The 22,679-nt window shown below is 45.2% G+C and overlaps 1 protein-coding gene across 1 annotated transcript in view; it reads left to right on the forward strand.

The window, feature by feature from the left end:
• The first annotated feature begins 259 nt into the window (after positions 1-259).
• cdk4 (cyclin dependent kinase 4) overlaps positions 260-22,679 on the forward strand; it is a 60,202-nt gene continuing 37,782 nt past the window's right edge. Inside the window, exon 1 of the mRNA XM_059956374.1 lies at positions 260-417. Within this exon, the coding sequence (XP_059812357.1) occupies positions 358-417 (60 nt within the window). The 5' untranslated portion in view covers positions 260-357. The remainder of the gene's footprint in view (positions 418-22,679) is intronic.

The raw sequence follows: 22,679 nt of genomic DNA on the forward strand, positions 1-22,679 counted from the left end.
CCCGAGACCATTTTCAGACAAGTAGTTACTTATTATGTAAAATGCCCAACCTACCAAAGAAGCAATCTGTAATCTCATTAAACTCTGTCTGGGTTGCCTCATTTAACTGGTTTGGACCAGTCAGGGTTGAAATACACGAGGCTGGGGTGGGCAGAGCCATGAAACAATGTAGGCTGTAACCCTGTACAATGACCAGTAAGAAGGAGACCCAAGTAGGTCAGGTGACCTTGAGCCAATGGGATGGAGATCCAATGGTTCAACTGATGAGGAACAGTATAAGACTCAGGAGCTCCAAATACACAGTGACGATAACTCTCCAGCAGCCAGAGACCAACCATCACAGACAAGGAGGACCCCATGGACACGTGGAAATCGGGATCACAAGGAATGCCTGGCCAGCGTAGACTCTTTTCCCAGGTAATATCCTTTTCTCTTCATTGACTGTTAGGGAATTCTAGTAGGGTGTGTGCAGGTAGTTAGTTTGTGAACCCACGTGCTTTTTAGTTGAGACAATAAAAGTTACTTATCGGTAAATACAGATTTTTTGTGTCTCATTGATCATTATTACAAGAGGTGATTCTTGTAACACATTAGAGTTTAGAAGAATGCCTTAATTAAACCCATAGATCAGTGTCCACATGCTCAGATGAATATAAAAGAATAATGCCTCAACCCCAGTGGCCTTGCCTGTGTAGGCTGTGGTGCACCTGCTCTCACTAACCCAGGCATTATTTCAGGACGCCCCAAACTGTCCCTCGGGTCTTTTGTGGCTGTTCTGCTGTCTACAAACCGATTTAACAGTGTGAGTGAAAATAAATGAATGTCTGTGTCTGGAATCCTTATTTTTATGAGTTATAAACTAGTAGAGCACATTAACTGAAGGGATTGTTTTGATTAGCCAAAATTGTTTTACAGTTGGCATATGTAAATGGCTGGGGGAACTAGAGCAGGGACAGAACGAGGAGGGCTGACTAACTGAGCAAAGGGGCAAGGTTAGCGGGAGAATTAGCATTGCCAACCTGTTCTGTCACAGTGGTGAATCTGATAATTTGTTGGCCCAGGCAGCCGTAGAGGCCATGTCATTGGGTATATTTAAAGAGGAGGTTGATTGGTTCTTGATTAGTCAGGGTGTCAAAGGTTACAGCGAGAAAGCAGGAGATTGGGGTTGAGAAGGGTAATTAATCGGTGGTGATGGAATGGCGGAGCAGACTTGATGGACTGAATGGCCTGATTCTGTCCCTATGTCTTATGATCTGATGCTGAGGGAGGTCTGCGCTGTGGGAGTGGCAGTGCCGAACCCTTTGAAGGAGCACCACCCTGTCAGACATTGTTGGAACACTACAGTACTAGAGGGACAGTGCTAATGTAGGGCATGCAGTACCAAAGAAGCATCATACTGGGTGGCAGGCAGCTGAGGGCATGAAAGAAGACAGTGTCAACTGGCACCAGTGAGGTGCTCCAGGACCATTAGTCACCCTAGAGGATAAATTGCATCCTCGATGAGTTGGCAATGTAGCATTGACAGAGAGTGGCATTGCTGATGGACCAGAACACTGTTGGAGAGAAACCGCTAAGCGAGTGCTGTACTGTCAGAGAGGCAGCGGGAGGAGTAGTGATGAGGGAGTATGACTTTTCAGATGTGATAATCAACAGAGGCCTTGCCTTCTGTGTTAGAAAAGATCACAGACGCTCTTGAAAAAACAAAATGGGTGACTCTTCCGGGTATAAAAACAGAAAATGCAGGGAACACTCAGCTGGTACTTGTAGAAAGAGAAACAGAGTTACCGTTTCAGGCCAAAGACAGTACACCACAAGATAATTTCTCCAGTACTCTGAGGCCAATGTTTGCCCCTCAATGTGGTCACTAACACAATGCTGAGAAAGTGCCACGCTGGTGCAGGATTAGAGCTGATGGAGTGCTGGCCTTTATCACATTGTTTTGGGGGTATGTTGTGTGCAACTGTAAAATGGGGTCCTCGAGCCCTGTGGTTGATACTGAGGTTTGAAGACTGAATGAGACTGGAAATCGAGGTCCAATGGCTGAAGCCCTGGGTCTGGAGTCTGCAAGTCCACTGGGGGCTGGAGGCCTGGAGATGGCCTACCCTGGGGTTGGAGAACTGTTTGTGTGTGTGATTTGGAGGGAAATAGGGGGCTTGTTTTGATCCATCGTTGTTGCTGTTTGAGTTGTTCTATTGAACATTGTGAGTATGCTTGTAATATAAGGAGCATTTGATGGTTCTGGGCCTGTATTCACTGGAATTCAGCAATGTACCAGGGAACCCCCGAAAGCGAAAGGCCCAATTCCTGAAAGCTTTGTGGGGCCATGCCCAGTGTATCACTACAGATCGAGGGTATTTATGCTAAAGCCATACTCGACAACGGGTCACAGATCACATTGTTTTACACCCGGTATCTGAAGCATTTACCATTGACCCCATTCACAGCACTAGAGATCTGGGGGCTTAGTGCCGGTGATTATCCATACGACGGTTATTTGTCAGTGAAACTGGAGTTCTCGGAGGCCAATGTGGGGGTGTCTGAGGTCCTTGATACATTAGTGCTGGTTTGTCTGGACCCTGTTGGGATGGGCGGCGTTTCTATTCTGGTGGGGACCAACACCCCTCCTGTGCGGAGGCTCATGGGGGCCTGCAAGGAGAAGGCGGGTGAGAGCTTTTTGGGAACATTGTCCATGCACCCGGTGTTTCAAGCTGCTTCTGAGGAAGTGCGTGGCTGCACTAGGCTGGGTACCGAATTTAAATGAGAGACTGTGTGGTGCACCCAGTCAAAGCCAATGGTGGTATGGCCTGGAGAAGTAGCGAGAGTGTTGGGGACCCCCAAATTTCCTGGAGTGCTTGAGGGTGAAGCCCTCTTAGTGGACAAGGGGCACAAGGGGGAGTAGGATTTCCTGCTGGGGTACTGTGAGGCCCGAATTGCTGAAGCCCTCGGTTGTACAGGTGAGCAGGATAGCAGTAATTGTCAGGAACACTATGAAGAGGGAGGTCACATTCAAGTGGGGGATGCCCCTGGCGCACCTGATCCCGATGACGGTAAAACCTAGTGTCCCTGTGAGACAAGCCGGGGAGAAACGATCGGAAAAGCGGTAAAGTTGACTGCTGAGTCATTCAACTTCGGGGACTCCCCGGTTACTGTGGGTTGGAAGAGGAGGTTGTAGAGAAGATGTTAAAACTGGAAGGTATCTTTTCCACTGATGAGTTTGATGTGGGTTGTTCCAAGAGCACTTGTCACACTATCTGGGTGACTGAGGATACCCTGTTCAGAGCAAGGTCGCAGTTGACTGGCCCCTGCAGAGGTGAGGATGGACAACAACCCCCTAACTTATATCCTGACCTCGGCGAAATTGGATGCCATAGGCCATCAGTGGTTGGCAGCGTTGTCTGCCTATGATCTCAGCCTGATTTACCAGCCGGGAAGCAGGAACATTGATGCTGATGCTTTGTCCCGACGTGTGCATGATGAGGAGTGGGAGAGTGTTCCTGCCCCGGGGGTGAAGGCCATGTGTCAGTTTGCCATCACTGTGAAGGCAGAGGAAAAGGAGAGGCAGGTTCGAGCGGTAGATCAATTGAGGGCTTCTAATGACGCCAATCCCCAAGTTTACTGTAACCTGACTGCTCTGAAGACAAATCAGCTGCCAGAATTGAGTTCTGGGGAAGTGGCAGCTGCTCAGCGAGGTGATCCAGGCATCGGTACCATTTGGGTCGAAAGGGAGACGTGGCTCAGGCGGAGAAGATGAAACATGCGTCAGTGCCTCCATTACTGAGAGAATGGCCTCGGTTGGAGTTGTGGAACCAGATCCTATACCGGGTCACGTCACCCCCGGACCGACCCCCACATTGCCAGCTGGTTCTGGCGGAGAAGTATTGGAAGATTGCGTTGACGTCACTTCATGATGATTCTGGACATTTGGGGGTGGAGAAGACCCATAGGTTGCTCAGAGACCAGTTTTACCGGCCCCGAATGAAGCTGGAGGTTGAAGAATACTGCAAGTCGTGCATTCAATGCATACGGCGGAAGACACTGCCTACGCGGGCAGCTCCCTTGCCCCACTTGCAGAGTGTGGGGCCCCTGGACCTGGTGTGTATGGATTTCCTGTCAATAGAACCCGATGCCAGCAACACGGTGAATGTCTTAGTCATCACGGACCACTGCACCAGATATGCTCAGGCTCTTCCTACCAAGGACCAGAGGGCGTCCACGGTGGCCAAAGTGTTATGGGAGAAGTATTTTGTTTATTATGGCCTCCCCAGGTGGATACACAGTGATCAGGGACGGGATTTCGAGAGCAGACTCATCCATGAGTTACTGAGCATGCTTGGAGTCAAAAAGTCGAGGACCACGCCCTATCACCCTCAGGGCGATCCCCAGCCCGAGAAGGTCTGTATCAGGATCAGGGCACCGGGTTGGGCTCATTGCATTTGTCAGCCAGAGTCTGTCGCCCTCCAAGAGAAACTATCCCGCACACAAGTTGGAGTTTCTGGTGTAGAAATGGGCGTGGTGGATAAGCTGAGTGACTACCTCTATAGGACCAAGTTTGTGGTTAAGCCGGCCCCCACCCCTGAGAGGGATACTGATTTGGAGGATGAGGACATGGATGTGTGGTATATGCTGCCTTTCACTAACTCTCCATTGATTGAGGAAGAGACTCCTGGCCCTTCTCCCACTGTCAGGTGAAGTGGGAGGGCTACCTGTGGGCAGCCTGGGTTGCAGTGGGACTCCGCAGGGAAGAAGCAGGGCTTGGCCACAGGACAGAGGGGTCTGCTTTGCAGGTGGGCTCATGTGGTAGACTGGAAGTATCCCCAGTAATGTCTGAACCTGAAGAGCTAGGTGAGGGGGTGCGGCAGTCTCAGAGAATTAGGAGACCACATAGCACCAGGGGAATACAGTGTGACTCCCTACCATGTTGAGGAGCTATGTCACTGCCTTTTACACCTAGGTTGGACTTTGTGTTTTGCAGGAAGGGTTGGCAAATTATATCAATGTCATGAGGATATGACTGAATTTGGTGGGGGGGAGAGCGTAACACGTTGTAAGGTTTCACTGCTAATGTAATGGTTCCTCTGTAATGTTGCACTCCTGAGGTAATGACTTCTCTGTAGCAGCAGTGTCTGGGTTATGACTGGAGATAACGGGGCATGTTAGCTGATGAGCAGGGTATTGTTCTTTCTTGTATGTCTGGGGGCCAGCATTTCGCAGTCTTTTGCCGGGGAGAGGTAGGAGAGAAGACACGAATGGAGAGAGTTGGTAGACTGCCGGATGAAGTGGACCTGGAGTGAGGGTCCGAAGGTCAGCGACGATCGGAGGAAGTCAATGGAGGACGACCGGCTTATCAGTGAGCTCCAACATTGTGCATTAGACTGTTTCGTGAGAATGGGCCCTTTTTTTTTGTTTCATTACTAACCATATAGTCAAATTAAGAATTATAAAACTCAATCATTTAATCACATATTATGTACTGTTTGTTATTTCGGGGTACTGGTTTGTAACAGGGGACACATCGCGCAGCATCCACCCAAACGAGATTTCTTAAGATTGGCCAGGCCGGGGGCTATCATCCCCTATATTAAGCCGCTAGCTGAACCGAGAGTTACAAATGAATTATCTGAAATTGACTGCAGCATTTCCTACTTTACCATTGTGACTACATTTCAAAATTAGCTCATTATCTATTGAGCACATTGAGACATTTTGAGAGGGATATGAATGGAGATGTGGAAATGGAAGTCATTCTTCTCTCAGTCCCAGGACATGCTTTAGTTATACCTAAGATATCTGGACAAGACATTCATGCAGAGGGCAAATAAATACCTTATGTTATAAAGTGATTATGAAAAACTAACAGTCTGCATTGCCTACAGATTCACTCGAGACAATGTGATTAATGTCTCATTGAATTCACTTGTCACTGGAGAATGATCTATTGATAATAACAAGGGCAGCTCCACACAACATGGGAAAGATTAAAAGCGTGGTCAGATGTGAAGGATGCATCATGCAGAAGTGACCTTCCCTCCTGAACAGCTTAGACACACAGAATGCAGCTGCTCGGCTTCACTTTCCCTGTAGTGACTTGGGATGGGAAATCAATGCTGGCCTTGCCAGTAGTGACCTAGTCCCATGGAAGAATGAAAGGAAACAGGGAGGGGCACCAACAGTGAACAAAGTAGCTGCTCAGAGAAATAGGTTAGCATTTCAGCCCAATGATCTATAATGAAACCGCAACCTGAAACAGTAACGCCATTTCCTGCTTCACAGACGCTTCCTGACGAGCTGAATGCTTTGAACGTTATATTTATTTCAGATTTTCATCATCTTCAATTTGTGTATGAAATCACTGGCTAGCCCTAGAGGCATAAGGAAATACAATTTGATTAAAAGAACAACTTCAAGACGACAAAGCTGACTGCCAAACCCTGCAGTGAAAGAATGATGTATGGTCAGTTAAACTTAACGAACTATATCAACCATCAGCTTTGCTAATGTGACGCAGACTTATTAAGCCAAAATAATTTGTGAAGGATTTCCAGTGAAGGAGTAACACTGGATGAATTATTTTGCAGCAATGCACAAGGAAATTGATTTGAATGTGGATCATTGTGAGAACATGGTGAGTCATGGTTTGAAGTCACTTTACTGAAACTTCCACTGTCATGGGCATTTTGAACTCTCCCAAGAGGGGGGCTGCATCACCAACTACTTTAGAATTAAATTTTGCAGAGCTTATAAAATCAGTCTACAGAAAATCTTGGCCACATGCAGAATCTGACAGGTAGAAAAAAACACTAGTGATGTGCTGGAATTGACACGTGATATATTTTCAGTGTTTTGACTTCATTGCTTTTCAGGAATACGCTAATGATGGCACCAGCTTTAAATTTGGGTCATTTATACGCCAAGTGCTCATTAGAATTTTCCAGGCTGAAATCTCACATGATCTAGGCTGGAATAATGAAAAGATAGTTGGCAGGGGAGGGTGGTTGGGGTTGAGGTGGCTTGATTAAGATTTCATCTATTTGGTGTTTTTTTTGTGGTTTACAACAGCACCTTGCATTTTCTTTTAATGTCCCAAGGTGCTTCATTAACGAACAATAATTCACACCAGGCTTCCTACAAATAACTTATGACTGATGGGAAGAAGTTTATACAGAGGACACCTTGAAAAGTGGGAAAAGAGGCAAAGAAGGGAAATAATTTGGGGATGGGACTTTGGAGCTTAGCATGGCCACTAACGGTGATTACATTTAGAGAATGATCAAAGAGCTCAAAGCAGAAGAGTTCAAAGGTTCAAAGGTACAATTTAATGTCAGAGAAATGTATACAATATACATCCTGAAATGCTTTTTCTTCGCAAACATCCACGAAAACAGAGGAGTGCCCCAAAGAATGAATGATGTTAAATGTTAGAACCCCAAAGCCCCCCCAGCTCCCCTCCCTCCCGTGCATAGCGGCAGCGAGCAACAATCCCCCCTCACCCCACCAACAAAAAAAAAGCATCGGCACCGCCACTGAGCACTCAAGTGGGAGCAAAGCAACAGCAAAGACACAGACTTGCAGTTACCCCAAAGACTTTGCGTTTCACCCGGTATTCAATATAACACAGGCTCTCTCTCCCTAATAAGGGAGAAAGAGATGTCTCCGTTTCACAGGGAGAGGGGAGACATAACAAACAACTCACTGGTTTACGATGTTGAAAGTCCGTTGTGTTGCTTTTTCCGAGCTCTGTGCCCAACGATCTTGGGTCTCGGGGCACACAGCCTTAGATCTTCCATCTCCTCGATCTCTTGCCCGGACACCGAACTCCAATCCCCCCATCTCCAGAGCCACAAGATCTCGGTCCTCTGAAGGCAAGTGAAGCTCTTAGGCTGAGCCCTTGGTGTGCCAAATAACGGCCATTCATGAAACCCCAAGAGTGGGTCGCAAAGAACCATAGTCAGCGTGTAACTCCAGGTCAGGGTCTTCAAAAGAACCCTGAAAGGGAAAAATAGAGATATTTAAGATGGAAATAGAGCTGATTCTGAAGATGCAAGCAAAGGAGTCGCTGTTTGGCACCATTAATCCTCCTAAGCTCCTCTCCGTTAGACCATAAGACCATAGGACATAGGAACAGAATTAGGCCATTGAGACTGTTCTGCCATTCCATCATGGCTGATTTATTTAATTCCGACATCCAAATCGATGACATACAATTTGAAAAGAAGTGGTCCCAACATCAATCCCTGCAGAACACCACTAATTACTGCAGCCAACCATAAAAGACCCGCATTTATTGTCACGCTTTGCCTTCTGCTGGTCAGCCAATCTTATCATATCCATGCTAGTACCTTTCCTGTAGTACCATGGGTTTAATCTTGTTCAGCAGCCTCATGTGCGGCACCTTGTCAAAGGCTCTCTGAAAATCCAAGTACACAACATCCATTGAATCTCCTGTCAGGTATTTCCTCAAGGAATTTCAGAAAGGTCTATCATGCTGCAGACTATTTTATGACATGCATAAGGCTATTGATAAAACCATATAAGATACGTCAGACAAGATTTCCCATTAAAGAAACCATGCTGACTTTAGCCTATTTATCATGTGCCTCCTAGTACTCCAATTTGAGAGGGAGAAGATAAAGTCAGATGTGTCTCCATTTTCCCAGCAAGAAGGGAGACATAACAAACAATTCGCTGGTTTACGATGGGTCTTTGCGATCCTGGGTCTCCAGGCACACAACTGCAGATATCCCGACTCCCCTGACGACACACGGGTCTCCTGTAGTGACACCGACCCTCAATCTGCCCATCTCCAGAGCCCCAAGATCTTAGGCTTCCGAATTCGAGTTGGACTCTCAGGCCGAGCCTTTAGCGTGCTGAACAATGGCCAGTTATGGAACCCTAAGAGTGAGTCCCATTCCCGCAAAGAACTGTAGTCAGTGTGTAACTCCAGGTCAGGATCTTCAAAAGAACTCTGAAAGGGAAAAATAGAGATTTTAAAGATGGAAATAGAGCTGTTTTCAAAGATGCAAGCAAAGGAGTCGTTGTTAGGTGTGTTATGCCTGCAGCCCCCTCCTTTGTGAGAATCGCAAGGTCACTGTTGGGTTGGGTCAGGGGACCCAGGAAATGAGAGAGAGACGTGCAGAATGTCGAATGTCTCGTTTCCCCGGCAATGTAACAATGTAAAGCTACGGGACATGGCCATTGTCTCTGGAAGGAGAATTTGTTGATTGGAGACTGTACTACGTGGAAGCCCTCAGGCAAATTGGGCTGGTTGAGGGAGAGATTGCATCACCCCCAACCTGATTGACTTCTCCCTGCGAGTCAGGATAAAAGAGGGTCTGTAGGAATAGTCCCTCAGATGCACCAGAAGAAACGCTAGCACTCCCGTAATAGCAGGAAGCCATTTGAAGGAGGCCACGTGCGTTCAGTTCCATTGCCTGGGACTGGTGGCTTGTATCACGGAAAACGGCTTTTAGCTAACAACGGGGAAACCAACTCCCCGACTCAAAGGATTGGCATCATATAAGACCTGGGCAAGTTTAAACCGTCTCTCTCTAAAACCCCAAAACGCTGCCGCTTGAACGAACTAACAGTGACTTTTATATTTCCATCGGACAATACATTATCCACGAGACAACGATAGAGCTATTTCATATTGGTTATTGTGATACCCGTGCTTTTAGATTTAGTATTGATAATGTATGTTATCTGTATGTTTGCATTAATCTTATTTTTGTGCCCTTTTGTCAATAAATATTTTTAATTAACCCTCATAAGCAGAGGTTTCAAAGGGTTCTTGGATTGGACAAAAGTCAAGTGAGAGATGAAGGTGAGAGGAACTTTAAAGCAATAAGAAGTTTCAAATGGAAGCCAGTACATTGATAGAATCAGGAGCAAGAGTAGGTCATTTAGCCACTCAAGACCTCCACCACTTAATATGATCGTGGATGATCTGACTATTGTCTCAACAGTAGAGGCGACTGAATGTAGGGTAACAGCTGAATGGGACCTGGTGCTGGCTGAGTTCTGCATGACCTTTATTTTATAGAGGGCAGATCAACAGAGGCCAGCCAGCAGTGTGCTGAATCAGGAGACGACAACGGCATGAGAAAGGTGTTCCTCAGCAGATGTACTGTTGTTGGAGTCAGGCAATGTCACAGAGGGGAAAATTATGTGCTCTCTTCCTGCAGCTTGGAAACTCATCCCAGCATCGGATGTGACATCAAATTTGCAAATAGAATCAAACAAAGAATGTGGAAAATCTGTGGGCTGAGGAACAGACAATATTTCATTTTGGAGACCCTTCATCAGAACTGGGGAGGAGGCAATGTAAAACAGAAGCTGCGATGAAGGTAGTAGGGGTGGGGTAGAAAGACACTTTATTGATTCCAAAGGAAATTACAGTGTCTCAGTAGCATTACAAGTGCACATATAACCATATAACAATTACAGCAGGGAAACAGGCCACCTCGGCCCTTCTAGTCTGTGCCAAACGCTTACTCTCACCTAGTCCCACTGACCCGCACTCAGCCCATAACCCTCCATTCCTTTCCTGTCCATATACCTATCCAATTTTACTTTAAATGACAATATCGAACCTGCCTCTACCACTTCTACTGGAAGCTCGTTCCACACAGCTACCACTCTCTAAGTAAAGAAGTTTCCCCTTATGTTACCCCTAAACTTTTGCCCTTTAACTCTTAACTCATGTCCTCTTGTTTGAATCTCCCCTACTCTCAATGGAAAAAGCCTATCCACATCAACTCTATCTATCCCCCTCATTATTTTAAATACCTCTATCAAGTCCCCCCTCAACCTTCTACACTCCAAAGAATAAAGACCTAAAGATAAAGAATAAAAATAAAGACAAAGAATAAGGATATACAAATATTAGAAGAGAAGTAAGAAAGAATAAAAAAATAAGTTACTTCAAACAGTCTAACAGGAGGGGAGAGGATCATCACTTCCCTGGCTATAGGCTCACTCATTATAGAACCTAATCAATAAAGTATCTATCTATCTACCCTAAGCTCTGGAGTCCCATCCCCAAATTATTCCCCTTCCTTCCCTCTCTTGTGTAAACAAGCTTATCTGGTCAGTGAGTGAATGGAAACAGACAGTGAGAGGAATGTGAGAGTTATGAAATGTCGAGTTGGAAAACAAACCTGGCAGCTTAGGCTGAGCATGTTCTGACAGAGGGAAAAAAGGGATAGAAAACAACAAACAAGTTGAACCAATATTGGAACTGGTTTATTATTGTCACATGTACCAAGATACAGTGGAAAAGCTTGTCTTACACACTGTTCATACAGATCAAATCATTACACAGTCTATTGAGGTAGAACAAGGTAAAATAACAACTAAGTGCTGAATTAAGTGTAAATGCTACAGAAAGGATACAGTGCAAGATCATAATGAGGTATTGTAGATTGTGAGACCAAGAGGTCTTATTGTACAAGAGGTCTGTTCAAGAGGCTTATAAAAGTGGAATAGAAGGTGTCCTTGAGCCTGTTTGGCTTTTGTATCTTCTGCCCGATGGGAGAGGGGAGAAGAGCGAATGTCTGGGGGTGGGGTCTTTGATGATGCTGGCTGCTTTACTGAGACAGTGGGAAGAGTAGACAGAGTCCATGGAGGGGGGGCTGGTTTCTGTGCCATGCTGAGCTGTGTCCACAACTCTCTGCGGTTTCTACCGGTCACGGGCAGAGCTGAGCAGTTGCTATACCAAAGTCACTATGCTTCCATACAGAATGCTTTCTATGGTGAATTGATGAAAACTGGTAAGAGTCAGCAGGGACATGGTCAATTTCTTACATGTGGAACATTTTGTTTAGAAGTGTTGCTGTCTCTCCTTACTGATCACAGATGGGCAACTGATCCAGACACATATCAAGTTGCCGTAGTAGAATCCAGTATTCAGTCCAGAAGGCTGAAATGCCCCCAGACAGACAATGAGTGTCTGTTCCTCCAGCTTGCACTGGGCTTCACTGTAACAGTGCAGGAGCTCGGAGCCCGATAGGTCAGACAGGAGTGGGACAGGGAATTAACGTGGCAGACAATGGGGAGCTCAGGGTTTCCGCTGAGGACTGAGCTCCAGTGTTTTATAAAGTGATCCCCCAATCTGTGTTTGGTTTCTTCGGTGTAGAGGAGGCCACACGATGAATACTGAATGCAGTACACATGACTGGAAGAAATGTGAGAACTGCTTTGCCTGGAAAGACTTTTCTGACTCCCTGGATGGTGGGCAGAATCCTGGAAAATCTCCTCTGCACCTTCTTTATAATGTCCACACCCTTCCTATACTGAGGTGACCAGAAATGAACACAATATTCCAAGTGCGGTTTAACTAGGGTTTTACAGAGCTGCAACGTCACCTCTCGTGGCCCTTGAACTGAATCTCCCAACTCATGGAGGCCAACACAAGCATTATGTCGTCTTAACCACCCTATCAACTTGCAGAGCAACTTTGAGGGATCTATGGTTGTGGACTCCTCTGTTCCTCCACACTGCTCCAAATCCTACCCTTAATGCTGTATCCTGCCTTCAAATTCGTCCTTACAGATTGAATCACTTCACAATTTTCTGGATTAAACTCCCACTCCCATCAGGGAGGAGGCTATGTAGCATCCAAAACAGGACCACCAGACTCAAAAACAGTTACTTTCCCCAAGCAGTGAGGCTGATCAACACCTCCTCCCAGTAACCCACCCTTCCACGCACCCAACCATCACTACTTTATCACTTTGTGTAAGAATCACCTTATGTATAGGCACTCCTGTGTTTAGCATCATTTTGTGGACATACTATACATTCAATCTACAGTATGCACATAAGTTATCTTCTGTATTTATATTTATTGTGCTTTTATCATTGTTCAATGTTCAAGAGTAAATTTATTATCAAAGTACATATATGTCACCATATACAACTCTTGAGTTTCATCTTCTTCCAGGCATACTCAATAAATCCATAAACATAACAAAATCAACGAAAAACCGCACCAACTTGGGCGCCAAATCGGTGTACAAAAGCCAACAAACTGTGCAAATACAAAAAGAAGGAAATATTGATAGTAAATAATAAAGCAATAAATATCGAGAACATGAGATGAGGAGTCCTTGAAAGTGAGTCTATCTGTTGTGGGTACAGTTCAGTGATGGGGTGAGTGAAGTTGAGTGAAGTTATCCCCGCTGGTTCAAGAGCCTGATGTTTGAGGGGTAATAGCTGTTTCCGAACCTGGTGGCGTGGGTCGTGAGACTCCTGTACCACCTTTCTGATGACAGCAGCAAGAAGAGAGCATGTCCTGGGTGGTGAGAGTCCTCAGTGATAGATCCTGCTTTCCTGTGACAACGCTCCATGTAGATGTGCTCAATGGTTGGGAGGGCTTTACCCAAAGTAAGAATTATTTCATTCTCCTTTACACTTGTGTACAGAAATGACATTGAACAATTGTAAGCAATCTTGAACCTGTGACTTCACAGCCCAGGTCTGCATCCTTGACCCCTTTCAACCCTCCACACGATTCACATCTCCACTAACCTTCATGCTATATGCAAACTTACTAACCCACCTTACCACTTCCTCATCAGTTATTTATAAAAATCACAAAGAACACAGATCCTGGAATAGAACAGACTGGTTCAACACACACAAGATGCTGGAGGAACTCAGCAGGCCAGGCAGCATCCATGGAAAGGAGTAAACAGTCGACGTTTCGGGCCGAGACCCTCCCCCCCACCTTTTAAATCCATTTCTCAGCTTTTTTTCTCCATTCCTGCCAAAGGGTCTCAGCCAAGAACGTCAACTGTACTTTTTCCAATAGATGCTGCCTGGCATGCTGAGTTTCTCCAGCATTTTGCGTGCGTTGCTTGGATTTCCAGCATTTGCAGATTTCCTCTTGTTTTAGACTGGTTTAACCGTAGTTATCAGGGAGTGTCTGCTTATAAAAGGTCATCAACCTGAAATGTTAATACCGTTTCTCTCCAGATATTGTGCCAAACCTCTGGAGTATATCCAGCATTTTTCATTTCTAGTTATTGTTGAAGTTGCTGGTGAGGAATGATCTCTGGTGGCATATCTATTGACTGCTAGTGTTAGTTCTCAGGGCAACAGCATAACGTGATTTATAGATGTAGTAATCTTCAACCCAAAAGCTATTATTAAATCTCAAAGAAAACAAAATATTTTCTCTTTGTATTGCAGCAGGATTAATGAGTGAAATAGCACTGCTCAAGTCCTTGGAATGTTGCAAAACATTTCACAGTTAATTAACTCCCTTTGTGATATGGACAATCTTTGAATTCCATGAAAGTGGGGAGGGAGAGGGGAGGCGCGGGTGGGACAGTGGCTGTATTGTAGGACGGTGTTGCTTTCTGAAAGCTTCTTTGAAGAGTCAAGATTTGTCATTTGTACATTAGAACGCATCAGTGACCAACACAGTCCGAGGATGTGCTGGGGGCAGCGCGCGAGCGTCGCCAGCTTCAGCGCCGATATAGCATGCCCACAACTCACTGACCCTAAGCCGTATTTGTTTGGAATGTGAGAGGAAACCGGAACGGAGAGGATGTACAGACAGCAGTGGAAATTGAACGCAGATCACTGCCGATGTAAAGCGTTACGCTAACTGCTACGTCCTGAAGCTAGTCTTCATGAATTAAAGAGCTCTTCAGGGAGCTGAACACCTTTGTCAGTTACTTCCTTGTTCTGGGGGCTCCCCACAACACCCCTCCCCCAACCCACCGTGAGCACTCTCAAACTGCATTATGCTCCCACGCTGCACTTGAGCTCGCCAGCAATGCAACAGCCTCACGCTGAGCAACCTCACCCTGTATAGACTGCTACCGGCCACTCTGCACCCTGACCCATGCTGCAACCCCCTCACTGCTCCCTCAACGTAGTCTTCTGGCTTCGTCACCTGACACATACAGAGCATCACCCCCACACAACGTCTCTGCCGGCCGCTCTGCATTCCTCCGCCCACACAGCAGGTCGCCATGCTGCATCTCTCCAATGCAGCCCCACACAGTGAATGGTATTCTTATTGCAGCCCTGCTCCTGTACTGCATAACAACAGCACAGAAACAGGCCCTTTGGCCAATCTAATCCATGCTAACGCCAAACATCTATACTCCAAACATAAACACGTGGCAAAACTTCAGCACAGGAGATCTAATAGAGGTAGAAAAAATTGTGAGGGTCTGCTCTCCTTTCCTATCAGATTCCTTCTTCACTAGCTCGTGACCTTTTCAGCACTTGCACACTGCACCCAGCGCTGCTACCCCCTCCCACTGAAACTCCTGCATTGCAATGCCTGATACACCAATAGCCACACCGTAGTGCATCCTCCCCCCTCCCACACACACCTTGCAACTCATGCACACAGCAACGCCCCCGTACACAACGTCGTATCTTTGCACTGGAGCCCCACGCCCACCAAATGTAACATTGCCACACCACAGCCTATGCTCTCAAGTGCAATCTTTCACAGTGTAACCGTGCTCCCCTCCTCACAATGCACTTTAGTCACTGCAATGCTGCATGCACATTGGAAACAGTGCATTGAAACGCTTTCACACCGTACCCATCATCCACATTAAACCCTCTTCACACGTACTGCACCCACCATAGCTCATCGCTGCCCTGGCAACACCGGGCCTCACAGCTGGAAGCAGCCACAATGCATATACCCTCCCATCCCCACCCCCTTCGCTCCCCCATCACATTCATTCTCTTCAAGCTCCCATGCAGCCTTCCATGGCCATTGTCCTCCCCAAAACTGTTAATCATCATCTCCAGCATCGCCCCATCTACGGTAATGTATGGCTCCTCTATCAACATCCTAACCAGATAGGTCAAATCTAGTACTTAATCTTCCCTTCCACATGGGGCATAATCTTAAGGTTTTTGGAGGAAAGCATTTGGGGGATGCCAGGGGTACACAGGGAGTGGTAGGTGTGTAGGAAGCGCAGCCAGGGGTGTTGGAAGAGGCAGGCACGTTAGGTACATTTAAGAAACTCTTAGATAGGCACATGGATGAAAGCAAGACATCGAGGGAAGGGTCAGATTGATTTTAGAATAGATTACAGGGTCAGCACAATTTCATGGGATGAAGGGCCTGTACTGACTGTAATGTTCTAAAGGAATACAAAGTGAATCTGTGCAATCTGCCCTCATAATTTCTCAGGATAATTTTGATAATTTTCAAAAATAATGCAGACTTTTAATAATTTTTGGGACATTCAGTTGCCAGAGAATGACTGATAACCTCATGTGATTCAGGAAGAACTGAGCAAGAAGGAGTGTGTCTCTTTGATCAGCTGCCTCAGTTGCACCAATCAGTGCAGAAGCTGTCAGCTCCAGGTTGTATATTTTTGTACACAGTTGCTTGGCTTCCATAATACGTGCTGAGGTCCAGACTCGCTCAGTTGAAGGTTGTTGTATTTTGCATTTGCAATTGACGGATGCAAGATGTCATAATAGCAGCTAATGGCTCAGTTTACATTGAGAACAATGTGTGTTCTGACACGTCACATCTTCTATTCTGGTTGATAGATTTAAGCAGCAAGTGGTGAATTTAAATCCAGTAAAGCTTGCACTAATCAGCTTAACCCTGCGAGTTTAAGGTTCTTTTTTGAATGACATTTGATAAGAAAACAGGAGCAGCAGTTGGCCACTTGGCCCCGCCATTCAATATTATTTTTTATTAGTTCCAGTAACAGACCCTTCTGAACCAACGACCTGGCACTGCCCAATTAAACCAATTACACTAACCTGTACATCTTTGGAAAATGGGAGGGAATTGGAGCGCCTGGAGGAAAACCACGCAGTCACATGCAGAACATACAAACTCCTTAGAGACAGCAGGGGAATGAAACTCAGGTCGCTGGCACAGGAGTTACATTCAATACGATCATGGCTGACCTGTCCCAGCTCTCATCTTCCCTTCTGTACCAGATCCCCGCAGCTTTAATATGTTAAAGATGTAACATTAATGTACAAGGCATGATAGTGTGGTGACTAAATTACTGCAATACTATCCAAATGCTTGAACAAATCGTTTGAGACATTAAGATTGAATGCCACCACAGCAGCTGAAGAATTAAACACATGAAATTAAATAACTCTGGCAAAATCTGTTGGAGAGGTAGTCCCCAGGGAACGCTGCACTGTCAGAGAGGTAGTATCAGGGGAATGTTGCACTTATGAAACAAATTTTTATTTCCTTAATTGTAACAAATGTTTCATGGCAATTATTCAAAGGGATAAAAGTCGATGTATTATAATAATCATACAGTCTTGCATTTTGTTCTCTTCTTGTTTCTTTTCTACAGCCACAGAAGCAGTGTGATCTCCTCTCCTCCTCCAGCACCAGCACCAACACTAGTTAACCTTCTCCTGGGGCTTGCTAAGATTTCTATCTGTGCGTCCTGGACAGGGGAACAGAATGTTCCTCCCAAGCTGGCTGCCTGGAAATGTTTTGAGTTTCTGTCCATGCCGGACAGCTGTGGGAGAAAAAAATACATGGCCTCCATGGGTAATAGAAAAGTGCTTCGGGACTTTTGGGCACTACAGGAAATAAACTACTGTACATCTTTGATCAGGAATGATCAAAGCTGATTGTCGACTTCAGGAAGGGTAGGATGAAGGAACACATACAATCCTCATTGAGGAATCAGATGCGGAGAGAGTGAGCAGTTTCAAGTTCCTGGGTGTCAAGATCTCTGAGGATCTAACCTGGTCCCAACATATCAATGTAGTTATAAAGCAGGCAAGACAGCGGCTATACTTTATTAGGAGCTTGAAGAGATTTAGCATGTCAACAAATACTGCACACTCAAAAACTTCTATAGTTGTACCGTGGAGAGCATTCTGACAGGCTGCATCACTGTCTGGTATGGGGAGGGGGGGCTACTGCACAGGACTGAAAGAAGCCGCAGAGGGTTGTAAATTTAGTCAGCTCCATCTTGGGTACTAGCCTACAAAGTACCCAGGACATCTTAAAGGAGCAGCGTCTCAGAAAGGCAGTGTCCATTATTAAGGACCTCCAGCAGCCAGGGCATGCCCTTTTCTCACAGTTACCATCAGGTAGGAGATACAGAAGCCTGAAGGCTCACACTCAGCAATTCAGGAACAGCTTCTTCCCCTCTGCCATCCGATTCCTAAATGGAAATTGAACCTTTCGACACTACCTCACTTTTTTAATACATTATTTCTGGTTTTTTTTGCATGATTTTAGTCTATTCAATATACGTATACTATAATTGATCTATTTATTTTCACTTTTTTTCTTCTATATTATGTATTATATTGAACTGCTGCTGCTAAGTTAACAAATTTCACAGCACATGCCGGTGATAATAAACCTGATTCTGATTCTGATAGGAATGTGTTTGTTTAGTCTACATTAGTCATGATTTGTCTGTTTTTTTTTGTAATGTGATAGTATTGTTGTGGTTTGAATTTATAATAAATGTATTTTTCTTGGGAAAAAAAGCACCCACCATCACTGTTAATCAGACAATACCTGCTAAAGGGTGTCAATGTCTGTTACAGTGTTAGCAAAAAACTGGGCCAGAAAATCTCAGCAGTAATTCGCACTGTCCTGATGAGGCCTTCAGTCGCGATGACCTCATCACTGTGCAGGAGGAGAGCGCTGTAGATGTAGGTGAGCTAAGACATGGGTGCTGTGGAGGGTAGGGTGGCTTGAATGTGGCCTTAGCTTTGTCTGAAGGACTGAGCACTTTGGAACAGTACTGAGGGAATGTTGCAGCTTTGGAGAGGCTGTCCTGAGTGATTTGTTACATAAGCCTGAATTTTCTGATAGGAATATTTCTCAAATGTAAAGGAAGCCTGGGAGTATGGAACTTGCTCCTGATTCACCGTGCCTATGAAGGATGTTATTGGCTCCTGTAAATTCTAGCTTTATGACATTTTGCTTTACTATATTGCTTTTGCCGCCTTCGGGTGTAGACTAAAGATGAACCCAATTGCTTCAAGTCTCTTCTCTCAACAAAGGACTGCTGAAAACCATCAGTCCCAAGGCACATGAAGTCCATTGGGAGGTGTGTACAGCTTGTCGAAAGCCCCTGGACAGGCTATGAACAGTTTCCTATCTGACTGGCTTCCGTGGCTCAGTTTCTCTTGATCAATCAAATCAACACCACAGATATAAACGTGGTCAAAAACCTACGCAAAGTTTGCCATTTGGAGAGCCCTTGCTAATGTTCGGCGTGGAAGACCTCTTGTTCACTGCTCCACTATCTGCATCTGTGCTATTAGATTTGCAGCCTCTCTCTTCTCCTCTAAAGTGCTTCTTAAAGCCCATCTCGTCAGCTGAGCTTTGAGCCAAAACGTCATCCAGCACAGAAGCAAGTACTTCAGACCATCACAGTTCAAAGTCAATTTATTACCAAAATACTTACATGTCACCATATACTTCCTTGAAATTTATTTGCTTGTGGACATTCACGATAGGACGGAGAAATATAATAGAATCAATGAAAATCTACACTCAAGGACTGACCAATGTGCAAAAGAAGGCAAATTGTGTAAATAAATGAATGAATGAATGAATAGTATTGAGAACGTTAGTCATAGAGTCCTTGAAGGCGAGTCCATAGGTTGTGGAATCATTTTGGAGTTGAGGTGAGTGAAGTTATGTCCTTGGGTTCAGAAGCCAATCAGCCATCTACATTATCCATCAAGCACTCATTTGCACCAATTGTACATTTTCTCTGACGTCAATTTTAACTGCCTCCCACATCTTTCACCCTGTTCTCCTGCTGCCCGCTTAGACTGGGGGCAATGTGCAGTGGCTAACTAATCCAGCAATGTTCATATCTTTAGCATGTGGGAGGAAACAGGATTTCACAGAGGAAACCTACATGGTCAGAATCAGAATCAAGTTTATCATCGCTGAGATTTGTCGTGAAATTTGTTGTTTACTGGCAAGTGTACAGTGCAAGGCATAAAAAAAAACTACAAGTTACAATATAAGCAACTAAATAGCATAAAAGAAGAATAGTGAGATAATGTTTGTGAATCATTTCAGAAAGCTGTTGGTGGAGGGGAAGAAGCTTTTCTAAAAAAAAGCATTAATGTATGTCTTCAGGCTCATGTACCACTGCCCTGATGGTAGCAATGAGAACAGGGCAGGTCCCAGGTGGTGAGGTTCCTTAATGATGGACGCCACCTTCTGAAGGCATTGTCTTTTGAAAATGTCCTCGAGGATGGGGAGGGTTGTGCCTGTGATGGAGCAGGCTGAGACTACTACAACCCTCTGCAGTCTCTTGTGATCCTCTGCATTGGCAGATCAAAGGAAACCAGCATTAAGCCTATTTTTTCAGAGTGGTGAGCCACAGGCACCTGTCCTAATATTTCCTCCATAGGTGACTCAATATCAATTTTTGTCTAAGTACATTCCTGTGAAACACTTCAAACGCTTTGTTGAAGTTGCCACATAAATGGAGGTGGTTGTTGTTGTTAATGCCTCATTTGCTTGTCGAGGAAAGGCACCTCACCCCAGGAATCCGAGCTTAGGCCAAGAAGTCAGCATAGGGGGAGTTAACCAGATAAACAATCTGTCTGCCACACAGCTTGAAAGAGCCTTGCAAGCACATACCCTGCTGAAGTGATACGGTTTAATTTATCTAGCAGGAGTGTTTTATGAAGGAAAACTTCAGTATTACCACCCCCCATCCTCATCACATTCTACGGGGGTTGTATTGAGAGCATCCTGAGCAACTGCAGCACTGCCTGGTTCGGAAATTGCACTATCTCGGATCACAAGACCCTGCAGCGGATGGTGAGGTCAGCTGAGAAGATCATCGGGGTCTCTCTTCCTGCCATCACGGACATTTACACCACATGGTGCATCCGCAAAGGAAACAGCATTATGAAGGACCCCATCCACCCCTCATACAAACTCTTCTCCCTCCTGCCATCTGGGAAAAGGCTCTGAAGCATTTGGGCTCTCGCGACCAGACTATATAGCAGTTTCTTCCCCCAAGCTATCAGACTCCTCAATATCCGAAGCCTGGACTGACACCTTGCCCTACTGCCCTGTTTATTATTTATTGTAATGCCTGCACTGTTTTTGTGCACTTTATGCAGTCCAGTGTAGGTCTGTAGTCTAGTGTAGCTTTCTCTGTGTTGTTTTTATTACGTAGTTCAGTCTAGTTTTTTTGTACTGTGTCATGTAACACCATGGTCCTGAAAAACGTTGTCTCATTTTTACTATGCACTGTACCAGCAGTTATAGTTGAAATGACAATAAAAGTTGACTTGACTTGACTTGACTTGACAGAAGGAAATGTTTGAGTTTGTGTCATTAAGAAAATACCAGGTAAAATATTTGTATCAAGGGGTAAAAAAGGATTTGTGGCCTAATGACCATAAAATTATTATAAGATTGCTTGGTAGCATAGCAACTAGTGTAATGCTTTACAGCACCTGCGATTGGGGTTCAGTTCTCACACTTGTCTGTAAGGATATCAAGCAGTAGTAAATCAAGGCAACTGGACTTGCTGTGTTGTCTAAAAGATGTTTCACCACTCATCCGAGAGGCTTCTTCTGTTCTGATCCATGGTGGGTAGCTTTCTAGCTTATAAACTCTGTGAGTTGTTTAGTCTGGTACCTTTCCCAAATGTCTGAAGAACAGCTGTGCAGTGTTGATACCATATGTCTAAAGTACAATGACCTGGATGATGGAGGAACTTCATAGACATTAAGGAGTTTGTACATTCTCCCTGTGACCACATGGGTTTCCTCCGCATGCCCTGGTTTCCTCCCACATTCCAAAGTCATGTGGGCACTGGAACCGCGGCTACTCCTGTGGGCTGACCCCAGCACATATCTCAGACTCTGTTGGTCATTGATGCAAATGGTGCTTTTCACTCATTGTTTCAATGTTCTGACATACATGTGACAAAGTTAATCTTTAAGTGCAGGGATGAAATCTTTATAAAGGAGATAAATCATTAGAATTTGTTCAGACAGTAACCCTTTGTTCCAGATTCAGAATGTTGCATCTTCGAACCCAGTGACCAGGACAACACTCCAGCCCAGCACTGAGGAAGTGCTGAACGAAGCATCGAGGGAGCTCTGTACTTAGAGGGGCTCAATGTTGGAGAGATGATGCTGAGGGAGTGTTGCACTGTCAAAGAGGAAGCTCTGAAGGAACAGATTTAAGATTAATTTACTTATGAGGGGTGATTGACAAGTTTGTGGCCTAAGGTAGAAGGAGTCAATTTTAGAAAACATAGCACGTTTATTTTTCAACATAGTCCCCTCCTACATTTACACACTTAGTCCAGCGGTCGTGGAGCATACGGATCTTGGACCTCCAGAAAGTGTCCACAGATGAGTTTGTGGCCTAAGGTCGAAGGAGATGAGTTATTAACTTCAAACTTTCTGCATAATCACTCAAAGAGTTGAGCTGCATGTGCATGTGACGAGAGCTGTATAACTCATCACCTTCGACCTTGGGCCACAAACTTATCAATCACCCATCCGTGGACACTTTCTGCAGGTCCAAGATCCGTATGCTCCACGACCGCTGGACTAAGTGTGTAAATGTAGGAGGGGACTATGTTGAAAAATAAATGTGCTAGGATTTCTAAAATTGACTCCTTGTACTTTAAGCCACGAACATATCAATCACCCCTTGAATCACATGTACACTGAAACATATG

This window comes from Hypanus sabinus, chromosome X1 (assembly GCF_030144855.1).
Source record: "Hypanus sabinus isolate sHypSab1 chromosome X1, sHypSab1.hap1, whole genome shotgun sequence".
Taxonomy (NCBI): Eukaryota; Metazoa; Chordata; class Chondrichthyes; order Myliobatiformes; family Dasyatidae; genus Hypanus; species Hypanus sabinus.